General features: G+C 37.8%; 1 protein-coding gene across 1 annotated transcript in view; it reads right to left on the reverse strand.

Annotated features, from left to right (window-relative positions):
• IQCJ (IQ motif containing J) overlaps positions 1-17,378 on the reverse strand; it is a 209,760-nt gene extending 192,382 nt beyond the window's left edge. Inside the window, 1 exon segment of the mRNA XM_018050356.1 lies at positions 17,268-17,378. Coding sequence (XP_017905845.1) covers positions 17,268-17,276 — 9 coding nt within the window. The 5' untranslated portion in view covers positions 17,277-17,378.

Genomic DNA, 18,262 nt, shown 5'->3' on the forward strand with positions numbered 1-18,262 from the left:
AGCATACTTATTGCAAATTAACTGACCATATATGCATGAGTTTATCTCTGGGCTCTCTATTCTGTTTCACTGATCTATGTGTCTGTTTTTATGTTATTACCATACTGTTGTGAATACTGTAACTTTGTAATATAGCTTGGGATCAGGAAGAGAACTGCATAATATCTGGTACTACAGATGCACCATGTATTTTCCCTACCTTACACCTGTAATCACCCATTTATTCCAGGAGTATTCTTTTTCATGAATGTTACAATAGCAAAACTGATGGATTGATGAGCTATAAAGATGATACTGCTGAAGCATTCAGAAACACACTAGAAAAAATTGAAATTAAGGTTGCTAGGTGTCAGTGTTAATTATTAATATAATTTTAAAAGGTCCTTATTTGATGTTTCTGACTATCCTTTAGGAATTTAACTTTTTAGCTACATTTGTAGGAATTATGCAGGTCACCTGGGGAAATCAGAACATTCATGTAAGAAAAAATACATTTTTTTCTTTTTCCTAAAAAGGTCATGTGTTTATGTTATGCCCATATGAACCCAGACATTTGATCACTTCGATCAATGCCTTCCAACTGGACAGTTTAGTGAAAGAATGGGTCGAAGCCTGGGACTAAGTCCGACAAATGGTCTGTGTCAGGTCTCGCTCTGTCTCTCGGAAGGAGGGGCCCTGCCAGTTCCAGGCCTTATGAAAAGGAAGATCACTGCAGGCTCTTCTCAGCTCTAGACTCAGCTGCAGAATCATCTCATTTCACCCGCTTGCACTTTGGTTTCTCACAGTTGACCTCCACTTCACTCCATTCTCTTCCTCCCAGATCTTCCACGATGACATATCTACTGCATACCTTCCACCTTTCAGCCAAGTCTCCTGATCTTCCCGTGGTCCTCAAACACTGATCATGGATAGACCTGGTACCAGCCCTACCCACCAACTCTGAGAATACACGCTTATAAGAACCAAACCACCCTTCCAACAACTTCATACAGTATCTTTCCATTTTCCTTATTCTTTTAACTTTTTTATTATTAGATAATTGTAGATTCACATGCAGTTGTAAGAAACAATACAGAGAGATCTTGTATACTCTTTATCTAGTTTTTCCAAAGATAACATCTTGCATAACTAAATATCACAGTAGGGAAACCGACACTGATACAATCTATCTTCCTTAATTATATTTCACATGCACTGTGTGTATGTGTGTAATTTAGTTCTTTGTAATTTTAACCCATGTACATGTTTGAGTAATTGCCACCACAGATAAAATACCACACGTTCAATATAGGGATCCCACATGCTACCGTTTTATAACTACACCCACCTTCTTCCCTATTCTCTAACTTCTGATAACCACCAGCTTCTTTGATTCTTTTGTATCTCTAACTTCTGGTCTCCAACTCTATGATTTTGTCATTTTAAGAATGCTATATAAGCACATGGAACTCTCTTCGATGTGGTAGGGTACATAGCAGCCTGAATGGGAGAGGAGTCGGGGGAGAATGGATACATGTATATGTATGGCTGAAACCCTTCACTGTTCACTTGAAACTATCATAACATTGTTAACTGGCAATACTCCAATACAAAATTAAAAGGTTATTAAAAAATAACACTATATAAGTGGAATCATATAGTGTGTACACGTTTGATATTAGTTTTTTTCACTCAGCATAATTCTCTAGAGATGAATCAAATTGTGTATGTCAACAGTTCGTTGCTTTCTACCAGTGAGTAGTATTCTAAAGTGGGCTTCCATGGGGGCTCAGAGGTAAAAAACCTTCCTGCCAATGCAAGAGACACAAGTTCAATCCGTGGTCCGAGAAAACTCCCTGGAGAAGGAAATGGCAATTCACGCCAGTATTCTTGCCTGGGAAATCCCATGGACAGAGGAGCCTAGCAGGCTACAGTCCATGGGGCTGCAAAGAGTCAGACACGATTGAGCCACAAACAACAGCAACAGGGCCTTTTTATCTAGACCTCTTCCCTCAGCCTTAGTTGGAAGGTCACCTTTTCTCCATATCTTTCCCCAAAAAAATGAATCCCACACCTCATTGGGCAGAATTAATTGCATCTCCGTGAGACTCTTATCCTTCCCTATTACCTCTGTTTTTTCATTTGTAAATGGGGATAGTAAAAAAAAAATTTTCTCTTGTATGTTTGTTTTGAGAATTAAATGAATTAATACATGTAAAGTATAATAAAAGCATATGCTAGAACACAGTAAGTGCTCAATACATTAATCATTACTGTTGTTAAAATTATTATATACCTTTGCTGTATCTCATGTAGTGGTTTACCGTAGATGCTTTTTCTGTATTGGTAATGTACTCCTCTCTTGAGAGTCCCTTGGACAGCAAGGAGATCCAACCAGTCCATCCTAAAGGAAATCAGTCCTGAATATTCATTGGAAGGACTGACGCTGAAGCTGAAACTCCAATACTTTGGCCACCTGATGCAAAGAACTGACTCATTTGAAAAGACCCTGATGCTGGGAAAGATTGAAGGCAGGAGGAGAAGGGGATGACAGAGGATGAGAAGGTTGGATGGTATCACTGACTCAATGGACATGAGTTTGAGTAAACTCTGGGAGTTGGTGATGGACAGGGAGGCCTGGTATGCTGCAGTCCATGGGGTCACAGAGTCGGACATGACTGAGCAACTGAACTGAATTGAACTGAATGTACTCCTCTACCAGGTTGTAAGACTTTTTTCTTGATAATTCATTGAACTGAATTAAGTCAAATTAATTTAAACATTATTAAACTACCTTTCCCCCTTGAATCAACAAATTATTTTATTGAACTAGTTATTTTGGCAATTGATGGACATCCCATTACTTCAATTTCTGTTTCAATTGTGCTAATTTAAGCCTGAATATTAAAAAAAAAAAAAACACTTGCCCTTTCCGCAGTGACATAATCAAAGTATTCATTCATGATAGAAAATACAGGTTTCTTTTACCTAATGCTTCTCAATAAGATAATGCTGATTTTTTTAAGCAAAAAATTTGGGCTAAGTCTAGTACACAGGCACTGTTTAAAATTTCCAGTAAAATTTTACTTTCTCCTCATTCTTAGAAGCTGTCTCAAGAAGGTGCAGAAGAGTTAGAATAGTTAAATATTTGGGTAAAGAATAAAAATACCAAATCCTATTAGAGAAAAGTGATAGACATGAGAAGGATTTGGGGGACCACACTGAAAAAGTATGTTCATTTGTAGATGGTGATTATATAAAAACAAAATTTTCTAGAAAGCAACAGTCTTCTCTTCTCCCACTGAACATAATTACTGAGCCTCTGAAAAAACCCAGAGCCCCTCTGTCCCAGGATATCTTGTTAGACAAGATAGTGAACTTCCTGTTTCTGGCCTACAAAATTACCTTAACTGACACAGCATTTATAAGTGGACTGAGTCTCTAAGTCTGCCTAACACACTGATTTTTAAGAGGGAAACTGCAGTTTGGTTGTTCAAAAGTGTATTCATGCTTACAATGAATATTCTAGAAGAGGAACAGTCAGGCCATGCTGTGTAGTTGGTGAGAAGGAGCGGTATAAAGAACACAGGCTCCAGAAGCAGGGAATCTAGGCTCAAATTCCACCTTTGCAGTTCACCAGCTCTGTAGCCTTAGGCAAGACACTTTATTAACTGAATTTCAGTTCCTTCATTGTAAAATGCCCCTGGTAATGCCTACCTCATACATTTATAGGGAATATTAATTGCAATAATGTAATAATAAAGGGGCTGTCAAATAAAGAACCGAAATAAACGTTAGTTTCTCTTCCCCTAATTAATCCTTTGCCAAGCTGAAACACTAACTCAGTTTATTAGACCATTAACGCAGATGCTTTCTTTCCAGCAGGAATTACTCTGACAGCAAGGCTGGTGTCGTCAAGAATAATTCCTACTGAAAAGTTTCTAGTCTTCACATTTCTGCTGTGAATCCTAGCATAGTACAGAAAAGATCAGGCAGGGTTACATTCAGCCCTAGAGAACACTGAGGGATGATAATCACAGTGGAAGGGTTTATACACCCTTGATTGTCTTATTCTCACACCTTAACAAGGATATGTGGGTGGAATTAATTAGCTCCAGTGTAAGTTTGCTTGTAGTAAGTTTTCCTCCAAATTATTTCAACATTTTCTGTTATAACATTTCTTTCAAAAGCTAATGATATTATACTGATATCATAACCAATCTCTCAAGTACCATTAGCACACTAATTTTTGGATATATTATGTTTGGAGTATAAAACCAAAATGAGATATTGGTATTAATAGAAAGTAATCTTATTATTGGAACAACAATACAGGCTAGTGTGAAGGGAATAATAGCTATGAAGTAGCTAGTAAGGGGTAGAGTCAAAATGGGAACCTGGATCCATCTGGATTTTATTAGATGGTCCTTAATCATTATTGTATTATTTTACAATAAATGAATAGAAGTTATATTTATTTAATAGTTATTGATCTAGATCCTCTCTTGTACTAATATGATAAAATTTATCTGGCAGATAATTTGATACCAAAGCCTCAAATATGCATTTACACTTAAACCTAGAAACTTCACTTAAAGGAATTTATTTTTTTAATAATAATTAAAGATTTATATAATGGTTTTTCAAGAAAATTTTTCTTGTAGGAAGGAAAACACCTAAGTATTCAACATTAGAAGATTGGCTAAATAATGAAATATCTAAATATTAGCTAAATAATGAAATACCCAAAAGAATACTATGCAACCATTGAAAATGAAGCTATAGAAAAACACATACAGACATGGAAATATGTGAATATTCTGTTAGGATTTGAAAGGCCATAAATTATTTCTTTAGTGCTCTACAGTTTTTATAAAAATAAATATACTTATTTATAAAAGTTTCAATAACTATATACCAAAATAAATATGAATAATGCTTCTAAGGACTTTTTCTCCTTATGCTTTGATTCTGCATAGTTTCTGCAGTAAGTATAAATTTATTGCATAATAAAGAAAAATAAGTTTTAAAAATTCAAAAGAAGATTTAGTAAAGTACTTTTAAGCTAAACAGCAAATAGATTCCTTTATCATTCATTGTGCGGATTCTGAGTTCCAGCTTTCCGAATTTCCCCTAAAATCTGATTTAAGAAGTTGAAATTTAAAAGACTGAAGACAAAATCTCAGGGCAAGAATGCTCTTTTAGGGGAAGTGACTATCCTTTTGTTAAAGCCCTGGCTGACTAGGTCTTTTACCTGCCTTATCTCACTGTGGATCATAAACTGATGGACTCTGTTTCAATCTAGGGGTACCCTCTTTAGATCAAGCCCCTTCTTGAGCACTGAGGCTCAGTGAAGTTTTAGGCAATTTTTTGCTCTTGCTTAGTTCTTTGCAGTTTCAAGAAGATCTCTTTCAAAAGGAAAGAAACTGATCAGTGCCCACTCTGGGATGTAGCTCCTGCAGTCACCTCCTGGTGGGCAAAAGTTGTGCCTTTATCAGAGCCATGCCTGCTGCACTGACCAGGACTCTGACTTATTTATAATATTATTAATAATTATTATTGTAGTTGTATGTATTGACCCTTTGCTATGCTTCATGCACTCTGTCAGGCACTCATCATACATTATTTTATTTAAACTCTTAATAGCAGCCCTGGAAGATTAATACTATCATTATTCCTATTTTGATAGATGAGGGAACAATAGCTAGTATAGCTAGTAAGGGATAGAGTCAAAATGGGAACCTGGATCCATCTGGATTTAATTAGATGTCCCTTAATCATTCAAATGAGCACATTTATAATTCACAATGTGGGGGGTGGAGTTCAACTGGGCGTTCCTAGGTCTTCCAGAGCCAGAAGAGCAGTGATTTCACAAAAACACTAAACCAACTTCACAACCGTAGGAGTGATTCTGCTTCACAGCTCTGTTCTTGCCGGTAGTAGCAAGGATACCCAAGATACAACCAAGGGTCCTTGTGTGTTCAGGTCCCCACTGACTGGCTTCAGCTTCTCACTTAACCTCTCCAAACCTCATATCCTCATGTAGAAAATGAGCTTTATAGTACTTGTCTTAATACCTCATTTGTGAGTATCAAAGGAAACAATGTATGTGCCAGCACTTTTAAAAGTACAAAGAGCAAGGAATCTTCATTAACCCCTGCATGCAAATTATTTCTGCCCTCGAAACCCAAAAGCAGTGGAACTTTTATATAGCATTTTGCAAAGACTGAGCAAGAAGCTTTAGAAATACAGAAAAACCTTAATGCAAAAAAAAAAAAAAAATCCCAAGTGTAACGTTTCCCCATGTTTAGCATTCAATTTAACAAGTCCTGAGGAAATGTTATTGACTCAACATTCCCTTCTCCCATCTAATGCTCTTTGATTTAATGTTTACTCTCTAAGTGCATGAACTTTCAAATAACAGGAATTTTTGCCACAGGACTTAAGGCTCTCCTGTGACTTGATGTTAGGAAATCGCCTTAGCAATTTTGTATTCTGCTCCCTGGGAGCAAATTGGAGCTTTGGCAGTGAGTTGATACATATACTATTTTAATTTAGGATGATATTTGGCTCAATAATTCAAAAATATTATACCAAAGCTTAGGATTATACTTGCATGAAGGACTACTCTTTTTAAAGACTAATATCTAGTGGCAGGGGAAAGAAAGGAGTATGTCTTGACTATTTTTTAAATTGCAAAAGCAATACACACCTATGTTAATTCAAATAGTACACATACAGTGAAAGGTAAAGATGTTCACTCAATGCACATTTCTACTTCTCACTGGCAAACGCTACTGACAGTTACTCATATATATTCTGAAATTTCTTCTATGATTAAATAAGCGCATGAATATGTATATAAATCACAATGGTGTGATCACTCACCTATAGCCAGACGTCCTGGAATGTAAAGTCAAGTGGGCCTTAGAAAGCATCACTACAAACAAAGCTAGTGGAGGTGATGGAATTCCAGTTGAGCTATTTCAAATCCTGAAAGATGATGCTGTGAAAGTGATGCACTCAATACGCCAGCAAATTGGGAAAACTCAGCAGTGGCCACAGGACTGGAAAAGGTCAGTTTTCATTCCAATTCCAAAGAAAGGCAATGCCAAAGAATGCTCAAACTACCACACAATTGCACTCATCTCCCATGCTAGTAAAGCAATGTTCAATATTTTCCAGGCCAGGCTTCAGCAGTACGTGAACCATGAACTTCCTGATGTACAAGCTGGTTTTAGAAAAGACAGAGGAACCAGAGATCAAATTGCCAACATCTGCTGGATCATGGAAAAAGCAAGAGAGTTCCAGAAAAATATCTATTTTTGCTTTATTGACTATGCCAAAGCCTTTGACTGTGTGGATCACAATAAACTGTGGAAATTTCTGAAAGAGATGGGAATACCAGACCACCTGACCTGCCTCTTGAGAAATCTGTATGCAGGTCAGGAAGCAACAGTTAGAACTGGACATGGAACAACAGACTGGTTCCAAATAGGAAAAGGAGTACGTCAAGGCTGTATATTGTCACCCTGCTTATTCAACTTATATGCAGGGTACATCATGAGAAACGCTGGACTGGAAGAAGCACAAGCTGGAATCAAGATTTCCGGGAGAAATATCAATAACCTCAGATATGCAGATGACACCACCCTTATGGCAGAAAGTGAAGAGGAACTCAAAAGCCTCTTGATGAAAATGAAAGAGGAGAGTGAAAAAGTTGGCTTAAAGCTCAACATTCAGAAAACGAAGATCATGGCATCTGGTCCCATCACTTCATGGAAATAGATGGGGAAACAGTGGAAACAGTGTCAGACTTTATTTTGGGGGGCTCCAAAATCACTGCAGATGGTGACTGCAGCCATGAAATTAAAAGACGCTTACTCCTTGGAAGAAAAGTTATGACCAACCTAGATAGTATATTCAAAAGCAGAGACATTACTTTGCCAACAAACATCTGTCTAGCCAAGGCTATGGTTTTTCCTGTGGTCATGTATGGATGTGAGAGTTGGACTGTGAAGACGGCTGAGCGCCGAAGAATTGATGCTTTTGAACTGTGGTGTTAGAGAAGACTCCTGAGAGTCCCTTGGACTGCAAGGAGATCCAACCAGCACATTCTAAAGGAGATTAGCCCTGAGTGTTCTTAGGAAGGAATGATGCTAAAGCTGAAACCCCAGTACTTTGGCCACCTCATGTGAAGAGTTAACTCATTGGAAAAGACTCTGATGCTGGGAGGGATTGGGGACAGGAGGAGAAGGGGACGACAGAGGATGAGATGGCTGGATGGCATCACTGACTCGATGGACGTGAGTTTGAGTGAACTCCGGGAGTTGGTAATGGACAGGGAAACCTGGCATGCTGCGATTCATGGGGTGGCAAAGAGTCAGACACGACTGAGCGACTGAACTGAACTGAACATCTTAGAATCTCATATGCCTGGGATCACACTTGAGATTTGGATTTAGTAATTTTGAGTGGGAATCCCAGAAATCTGGCTTTAAATCAGACATTCCAGGTGATTATTTTTTAATAGAATGTTGTTTATTTTTAAAAGTTTTATTATTATAGAAAATTTTAAGTAGTCACAACAATAAAGTTAAATAATGAACCTCCATGCATCCATCACTCACTTTCATCAATTATCAATATTTTTTATCTATGTACCCATTAAGAGTTTTCCCCTGTATATTTTAAAACCAATCCAGATAGCTGGTTGATTCATGCATCTCTGAGATAAGAGTTTTCAGGGGCTCCCATCATGCAGGTGTGAGTGACTAGTCACAGAGTTGATCTCAGTCCCTGATCCTCGGCCTTTGGATGTTGACAAGCACTGCTGATACCAAAGCCCTTATCCTAAAGCATAGTGGTAATACCTAAGGTGGCCAGCCTCCATTCTGCAGCTATTTGATGTCACCTGCATTTACTCAAAATCACATTGTTGGACTATTCTGTGTGACCCAAAGCCAAGGCAAACAAAGATACACCTATGAGGCATCACATTCCAAGAGCTTAGAAATTATATCCCAGAAGCTAAGGGGAAAGAACAGACCTCTCTTAACCTCATTTGAGCACAGTTAAATTTTTTTTTTTTTTACTGTATACTTGATGGACATGGGTTTGGGTGAACTCTGGGAGTTGGTGATGGACAGGGAGGCCTGGCGTGCTGCAATTCATGGGGTCAAAAAGAGTCAGACACAACTGAGCGATTGAACTGAACTGAACCTATTTTTAACACAAACAGTATCATTCTTATGGTAGGGTTTCCTCTGAAAAGTGTTTTTCCCCCTCCTAAAAGTATGTTTGTACAGCTTTTCCTATCAACTTACATGGCTCTAACAGTTTTTAAATCTCCTCTGCGGTATTCCATTACATGGAAATATCATCAATTATTTAAACTTTTCCTCTGGATATATATTTAGTTGTTTATAGGTTTTTAATATCACAAACAATGCTGAAAACAATGACTCTACCACATGCCTTTGCTCAATGATATGAGACCATCTGTAGGAAAATTCTTAGAAGTAACACTGATAGGCAAAAACAGAGGTGCCTTTAAAATGTTGATGATATTACAGATTGGCATCTCAAGGTGGCTGTACTAATCTATTATTTCCCCCACAATCAGGATGTGACCTTCACCAGCAATGGGTGTGGACTGTATAAGAAACCATTAGGCTGATTAGGTGCATGTGATATCTGTGATTCAGTGAACACTGGTTTAAAATACATATTTGTAGGTCTTAGATACCAAGAAACTTAAGTTTACTTAGTAAGGAATGGCCAGGCTCCTCGCTCTGAGAGGTAACAAGGTAGAAATGAACTGAAGCTCATAAAGAGGGGGCTTAACACTCATGGAGTGCTTCCTACATGCGAGGCACTGCTCTAAGTGTTTTACTTAGATCAAGGTATGCATCCCTCCTCCGAATTCTAAGAGGAAGGTGTTTTTATTATTCCCATTTTAGAGGCCAGAAAACTAAGAGAAATTAAGTACTTATCCCATGTCACTCAGCTGCTAAATAACAGAACTCAGATTTGCACTTAGGAACTTTGAGTCCTGAGTTAGGTACTTATAACCATTTATGTGTCTACTCCTATTGATGAGCTAAACACATCTGTTAAATACCTACTCTATGCCAGAAATGATCCTGCACCACTTTATCCTCACGGCAATACAAACTATTATCCCCATTCCTCAAAGATGTTAACGTGACTTGCTCCCATGACAGAGGGACGATTTGTAGTCAGGCGTGGCTGGTTCCGAAGCTTGTGTTGATTTTACTACACCACGTCTTCAGAATGAAATATGTCAGTATAAGGAGGCTAACCCGGAGTCACTGATGTCAATAAATCGAGCTTATCTGGGGCTGTATCACACCTAACCTTTCCTTCATCAGACTTCTGCATGGTTAGAATGTTCATGTACTTTTAACCCCATGCATGTGATCACATAGAGGCAATTGGCCCTCTCCCATTAAGAGTGAGCTCAAATTTTCCAGTGTGGACCAAAATTGAAGGCAGAATTAAGGTCCCCCAATTCCAAATATCAACAAAGCCCATTTAAGAAAAGTGACATAGTTGGGTGAGGATAAGCAGATGGATGCTCACACTACAGCAACATATATCACAGGATTATGGCAGCAACATGTTTTTATCTCAATGAGCAACTCACTATCAGTCCATCAGAAAATGAAGTTTGGCGCTGGTTCCTGAGTTTACAACTATGCTTCTTTAATGTATACAGAAAGGAGCCAAGGGAAATAAGAAGAGCTGCAAGAAAGAGAGGAGCTTAGAGAAGAGGCTTCCAGGTAGGAAAGCCAGCCAATCACTGCTCTGTTCACACTCATCACAACCAGTGCAGTGTGTGAGAGTTCAGGCTCTGGGTTCAAATCTTCCCTGCTACTTGGGGGCTGTGTGACTTTGGATAAGTTACTGAACCTCTCTAGTCATAGTTTCCTCATCTGGAAAGTGAGTAGTACCAATAGCATTTAGCTATTTAGCCTGTCATTAAGACTAAATATTACCCAGTACAGACTGCCGCCCTGAAGGTTGAGAGTACAGAACAGAATTACCCAAGTCCACACAGATAGACCCCTCCCTTTCATGCTGCAGTCTTATTACTTTTTGTTTAATGCAATCAGGAAAATATATATCTACATCTATGTTTGGAACTGAGAAGATTTCTACTCATATAGAGTTACATTCTAGAGGTCAGAGTACATAAATCCTTATTTCTCTGTCTGGCAGCCCTAGTTTTGAAAGGGCATCAGATCTATGCTATCATCACAAAACAAACAACACGTTACCAGAGCTTATCTTCGATTATCACTGTTTGTTAGTCACCAGTCTGTCTGTATATGCCACTTAGTAGCCTTTGGAGGTTAATTTGATCAGTTCTTAAAAGTTTACTTTTTTGTACTCTACAGATGATAATATAATATTACCACAAGTATTTTCCTGCACTACACAGTAAAATAAGCAAGCCCGAAAGAATATGCAAATTTTACTATGTTGTTCAGTTTTAAGGGCAATTAAATATTTGCTTTGAGCTCCTCACATTACACTGCAAATCCATAAAAAACCTACTATCATTTCTGTACCTAAAGCTTATTTAGCATTATGTCTTTGCCATTATTTCCCTTTCACTGAAAATTGGGTTTTCAATTATGCATCATAATCCTATATTATGTGAATTTTATTTGCAAAGAAATTTAGTCTTTTTTTCTGTTTATGTTAAATCAATAACCTCTGTTCCTGTGGGAGGCAGCGGCTCAGGTCTTCTCTATTAGGAGATGTCTGCATCTCATGAGACAAAGTTAGCTCTTCTATCTACCCCATGAACAAAAACCGTCAGTGAGATAGGCTGGTCCTACTGGCCAGGATCAGGTGTATGTGAAACCAAGACACCTTCTTTAATTAAAAAAAAAAAAAAAAGGCATAATAATAATAATTCACTCAAACTGGCTGCTGTAGACTGTGTGGGTCCAAAACAGGTATTTTCACAGTTGAATTTAGAAAAATGAACCTAAGCTCTACCAGAATGGTTGGTGTCTATAAACACAACTTCTGTCTTCCATACCTTAATCTTTTGTTCAAGGAATTAAGACAGTGAATTAAATATTAGTCAAAACTTGAGAAGCGGAATAAGTAGTGCCTGAGATGAGACAGAAATGAAAGATTTGTATGTCATTTATTTGGGGGAATCAATAAGATGGTCCATTATGCACACAGCCAGTGGACCCTTGTCGTCGTCCCTTAACAAAAGCTTCCCCCTGTTCATTTCTGGCTCCCATACACTAGCCTCCTGGAGCCCAATCTAAACTTTTAAGTTGTCTTTGAGTACTCTCTTCCCTGAACCCCTTCCTTTAATTAATCCTGGAGTCCTGTTCACCTTTACTTCATATTTTCCCACATCTTTTCCATTCTTTACACACTGAGTTCAAGAATCCACTTCCTCTTGCCTGGAATAGGAAAAGACCCTTCTAACCGATCTCCCTGACTCCTGACCACTCTCCATCCAGTGCAGTGTTGACACCAAGACCACAACCACCTTCATACAAGATCATTTTCATCATGTCACTTTTCTGCTCTAAAATCTTCAAGGGAAAAACTTAAGCTCCATGGCTACAGTTCTTTGACTGATTCTGAATTATTTTTCCAGGCCTATTTCCCATTAACCGCTATATATCTTCCAAATTCCAGCCAAGTTGTTCATTCCCCTAATCACCCCCAAATCACCTCATTCTGCCTCTTCCATAATGAAATAGCTTCTCAACTCTACAAATTCCTACCCATCCTTCAACCCCAAAATCAAATACAACCTTTCTATATATACAAATCAACACTTCTGCTATTCCTTAGCTGGAGTACTGAAATTCCTCCAGCTCTGGGTCCACACTGTCCACAAAATCAGCTCAGACCATACAGGGTCTTTCTGTGCCATAGCAAGAAGCTTGGGATTTATTCTCTAGGCTATAGAGAATCAATTAACAGTATTAAGCATTGGAATTATAAATAAGAGTAGCATCTAACTCAGATGATGCTCTGGCAGTGGAGAGACTGAACTGGAAGGAAGACAAGACACTAGCGATAGAAGGACCCATGGAGGGGATGACCCAGAGAGATGTTATGGGGAGGGAGGTGGGGGGGGTCATGTTTGGGAAAGCATGTAAGAATTAAAGATTTTAAAATTAAAAAAAAAATAAAAATTAAAAAAAAAAAAGAAGGACCCATGGATCTCCCTGAAGGAAAGGAGTGTTTTGGAGAGGAGGATCTGAGCAAAATTCTAAGTGTGTTGAATTTGAGGTTCGGAAGACCAGGGTGAAACAAGCAAAGCACATAGGGTGTAGAATTAAGGAGGCACTCACTCTTAGGCCATGACCTGCACTTGCATGACCCTGAATGTGAACACTTCCTTAAATTCTTTGTCCTTTGTATCTAGCTTGCCTCACTCTGAGTATTCAATAGTATATTCTGTAGAGATATCACTTTGGCAGCCAAGGAGGTGCACATCACAGATCACCCTTCAAAAAAGAACTTGCTGTTCAGTTGCAAGAAGCACAGATAGCTAACAACCTCCAGCTACAGAACATTCAGGAATGGCCTCAACTTTTGAGACACGGCCATGCCCTTCCTTCCTGGGAATCTCCAGTCAGTGGCTGAGCAGGTTAGGGGTACTCAGCCTGGCCATTTCTGTCCAATGTGGGGTTCCTCTAATAGGCAGTCTTCCTTTTGGAGATCGTCCCTGAATTGGGTGAGGCTGTGTCTGCACTTTGGTCTGAAGACTTTCCCTGCACAACTCTGCTTCCTTCCTCTTTTATCTTTACCCTTCAGTAAAATACTTATACTTAGTAATTCTGTCTCAGCATTTGTTACCAAAGGACCTAAATGACACATCTAGTCAGCAACTGGTCACACCAGTCTGGATCTGGAGCTAAGATGAAGTGAAGGGGCTTTGAAATGCAGTGGTTAGAAGACTGGGCTCCAGAGTCTAGGTTCAGATCCCAGCTCACCCATTTCTGACCTTGTATAATCTTAGACAAGTTATAGAACTTCTCAGTACCTCAATTTCTTCATATATAGGATGAATATTTTAATTAGTCAATGAAGACTATACGAGATCCTCCATTTAAAGTATTAGCATAGTACCTGGCCTACAGTAAATAAGAAATATTAACATTATTGCATAGATTTTGAAATGCTGTTTTATAGAGGTTGACATAATAAAATAGAAGAAATGTCTACTGGCTCAAAGAACTTTCCATAGGACATACTAAGGCTAGTAAAGAGTAATTTAAAATATTTCATACCCACCTCTGTAATTTTTTTTTCAATTTCTCTTGCTGTTACTCCCAATGTGGTTCCTCTTCCCCATATAATATCATCTTTTCTTCCTCCTGACATGATTTGCTTCCTCTCAGATTTCTTTTCCTTCATGCAAAATGCCTATTTCTCTCCTTTCTTTCAATTGCTGCTAATAAATGCCTTAAAATCTTGGTTGAGAATTCACCTTCTCCAGTTTCCTTGGCTTGTCTGCCCTATCACCCCAACTGTGATCATTCCTCTCTACTTCAGACTCTAAGAATGGAAACATTTTGAAACTAGGTAGGGCAAAATATTCTCCAATTAATAATAACAAAAGAGCAGGAAAGCATCTCCTCTTTCTTAAGACCTCCCCATCCACACCCACTCACTTATTCAATGCCAGGTTATGATTTGGCAAAGGGATGCTCAATAAATGCTTACTTAAAGGATGGATGTTTCAGCCATGATGCATGGTCAGTCCACAAATTATATTTTTATAGCTTTTTTCTATATGTGAACCTTAAAAAATGAAATGTTTCATGAGAGTCTCAGTCATACAACAGAGAAATTATTGTATGAGAGAAGTGTTTTCCAATCACTTTAGGTATTACAGGTAAGATAAATCTGTTTTATAAAATAAAGACCTGATCTATGATATATCTAAAAGCCAGTAGGAAATCATAATTAGAGACAGATAGCAAGTGTGGCGTTCTTTCCTCTGTTTGGTACACTTAATATTCCCATACAAAATGGCATTGTATGCTTTCCTGTTGCCACACAGTGCCACACAAACTCAGAAAAATAAAATCTCTTTTTATGCCTATGAAACTGACTTCAAACAAAATAACCAACTTCAAAAGTAAGATGAAAGGGTTTTGTATTGCGGTTGAATGCAGTGAATGTTTTTACATAGCTTAATATTTGTATATTACATTAATGCCTATTGTAATACGTACCAAAAAAAGTACTAAATCTTTAGTCATCCTGTACATTCAATCTGAGACCTTAATCAAGTTATTCACAGAGACAAGATTTCTACATCAAACAGGACACGATATTAGATGTATTTAAATATTGGAAATGAATAGTACTTAAAATCAATTACACACAGAACAATACACGAGTATAACATTAATAGGCAACACAGGTTTTTAATGGCTTCTAATATAATATGCTCTTTCAAGGAACCATTTGTACATAATGAAATGCATTTTTACTGTACTGTTTTGAGCAATTATGAAGTGAACATGGCTGATAAAAATAAGTATTAAAATGTATGCAAAATTTTTAGAAATACATATAATCCTCCATAAGTATGCAGATCTATAAGTGATAAAACATTAGATCTCAAACACTACAAAGTAACAATGATTTTCACACTAATTTTCAAGAATATACCTTTTCACTGTTATTTAATTCAGTAAACTATTTTACTAAAGTTTACAGTCATCTCAAATTCAAAGCCAATTAAAATTAATGTGTTCTATAATCAATATCATGAAGTAAAAGTAATTAATAACCAATATAAAATAATTAACCTGTTTAACACTACCTCATTTTAAATATGGTAGGTAACTACAACAAGATGGCATTAACACTATCCTAACCTGTTATACTTAACAAGTTTTTATTTGTTTCCATTCACAAATATCAATACCTACTGTACACTTAGAAACTCGCTTGTGAAAATCTGCTTCATTTAATTTCTCAGAAAACTGCTAATTCAACCTACTTTTGTTTGTGAATTCTGAGTTGCTACATTATATTCTCATCTTCACAACAATTAGTAATTATTGATCTCTCAAAAAGCAAGAACAGAATGCAAAGTAAAAGAATTATTACAATATGAAGACAAGAAAGCAAATCTTATTCTACAAGTGAGCAATACTCAAGTTGTTTATCTTAAATGCATAGCACATTACAGTCCTAATTAGCTCACCACCACAGTGAGAAATATACATACACATTTTTCAAAACAAGTCTTTTAAATAAAGTACTGCAAGCATCTTTCTAGCTAAAGGATTTGAAATAGCAATTAAGTCTGAACCTTAAATCATCTGTCTCTATAACTAGAAGAGCAAGTCCCCAGGATGTAAATCTCACCCAATGAGACAAGGGATGCTGAATGTATTATTAATTGCTAATAATTTCTTAATTTTAGAAGCTAGCACCTAGTACTGGCAAAGAAATGATGTGATTTATGAGCCCACACTCTCATGCTGCTTTACTAGAGTTCAATAAACACATGCACATCCTAAATGTACAGTGTGAATGCAATTTCTACAAGCCAGGAAACAGAGCAGGACTCGGCAGTAGGAAATTTACCCCATCTACTTATTATTCCAGCACCAGTATTTAGAAAACCTAAAATGCCTGCTGAACACTGCAGCTCAGCATCCCCATGGGGTTACTCTGAAGCAGAACCACATCTCTTCCCCTCCGTGATTACTGAGTTTTAAGAAGGCAGGTAACATGGGGTAGAAATTTTCGTGCAGCAGCAAGATAACTCTTCTCTCCAAATCTTCAAAAACCCAACACTCCCTGCCCCCTCTCACACACACGCACTTACACACACACACCACCTTTTTTTAAGAAAGAAAGGAGGGTTTTTCAAAAAGGTGCCTAAAACATGCCGTTTGCATAGGGATGAAAAACGTATTTTTCCTCTACTTGCTGCTGTGTGAGATGTTTACAGATCTTATTAGAAAACCTGGATGTACATAAAAAGTAGTGCTTTCAATGAGATCCCTTTAGTGAAATCTGTCTGTAGACAAATGTGTCCATAAATAATACATATTTATGTCAACATGCCTACATTAACAAGGACACACACACACCTAAGCATTAATTAAGCTTACACTGTCCTCCAAGCCCCCTTTAACATTTTAGCATGCATGTTATTCAGAAGACAGATTTTTTTAAAAAATAATAAGCAGCTGCATATAATGCATGCCAAAGTGGCATGTTAAGAGGAGCAAATACATTACCAGACGCATTTTGAAGTTTCTGGAACACCTGCAGGTAAAAGGAGCCTGTGAATCGGATGCTGGCACGCGGTTATTCCTCCAAATCCCAGAGCTCGGTGTGACTGTGGGGGAATGTGAGGCGAGTGTGAGGCTGGAAACCTTTGAGTTGAGCTCACTCTAGGCATCAGAAAGCCTCAAAGAGGGGAAAGAAAAAGGCAGCCCACAGACAGCTAGATGAGAAACTTCTGGCACCTCTCCAGCTCAGGAATGAATTCTCTGTAATTTGGAGACGTATAGTGATGGAAATGAAGAGAAACTTGGATTTACGGGGGAATTTGCTCAGCCATGCAGAAATGGGCAGGTAGCCGTCTCTCAGCTCATTTTAAAACAGTCATTCAGGAGCAAGACTGAATCAAAAAATTAACAGGCACCCTTTCTCTGAAAAAATAAAAAGGCTACTCCTGCCAGCTTCCCAAGATGCCTTTACAAACTTCAAATGGATCATTCCATCAGCTATTTGTTGCACATTTTATTAATCCCAGTGCAGAGGTAAACTGGAAAACCTAATTCCTTTTATGTAGAAAACTGGATTTATTGCTTCTTTTTATAATGCACTTTAGTCATATGAACACATAGATTTACTTACAGAGTTCTCGTTTCTCGTGTAACACCACTACTGTTTGGTCCAGATAAAATGCTAAGAGGTTTGTTTGCAGCTTTTCAAGGAAGTGGAGAAAAATGTTTTAATACTCAGAAGCCGAGCTGAGTACAGATATTTAAATGTAGAGTTTGAAGCAAAGAGAGTATAAAGGAAGCGCCCTGAGCCATTAATTGCCACATAAGAGATATGGTTATACATGAGCATTGAGCAGGCAGGTGGCTCAAGTCTATAAATATATACATAATTAAGGATGGGAAGAAAAGAGCTTTGGCAAATTAAGTTCTTAGAGACAATAGCTGTGATTTTGTTTAGGCTTACAAATAGGCTAATAATTCCTGGGAAGCACATGTGGGTT

Source organism: Capra hircus, chromosome 1 (genome assembly GCF_001704415.2).
Source record: "Capra hircus breed San Clemente chromosome 1, ASM170441v1, whole genome shotgun sequence".
Lineage (NCBI taxonomy): Eukaryota > Metazoa > Chordata > Mammalia > Artiodactyla > Bovidae > Capra > Capra hircus.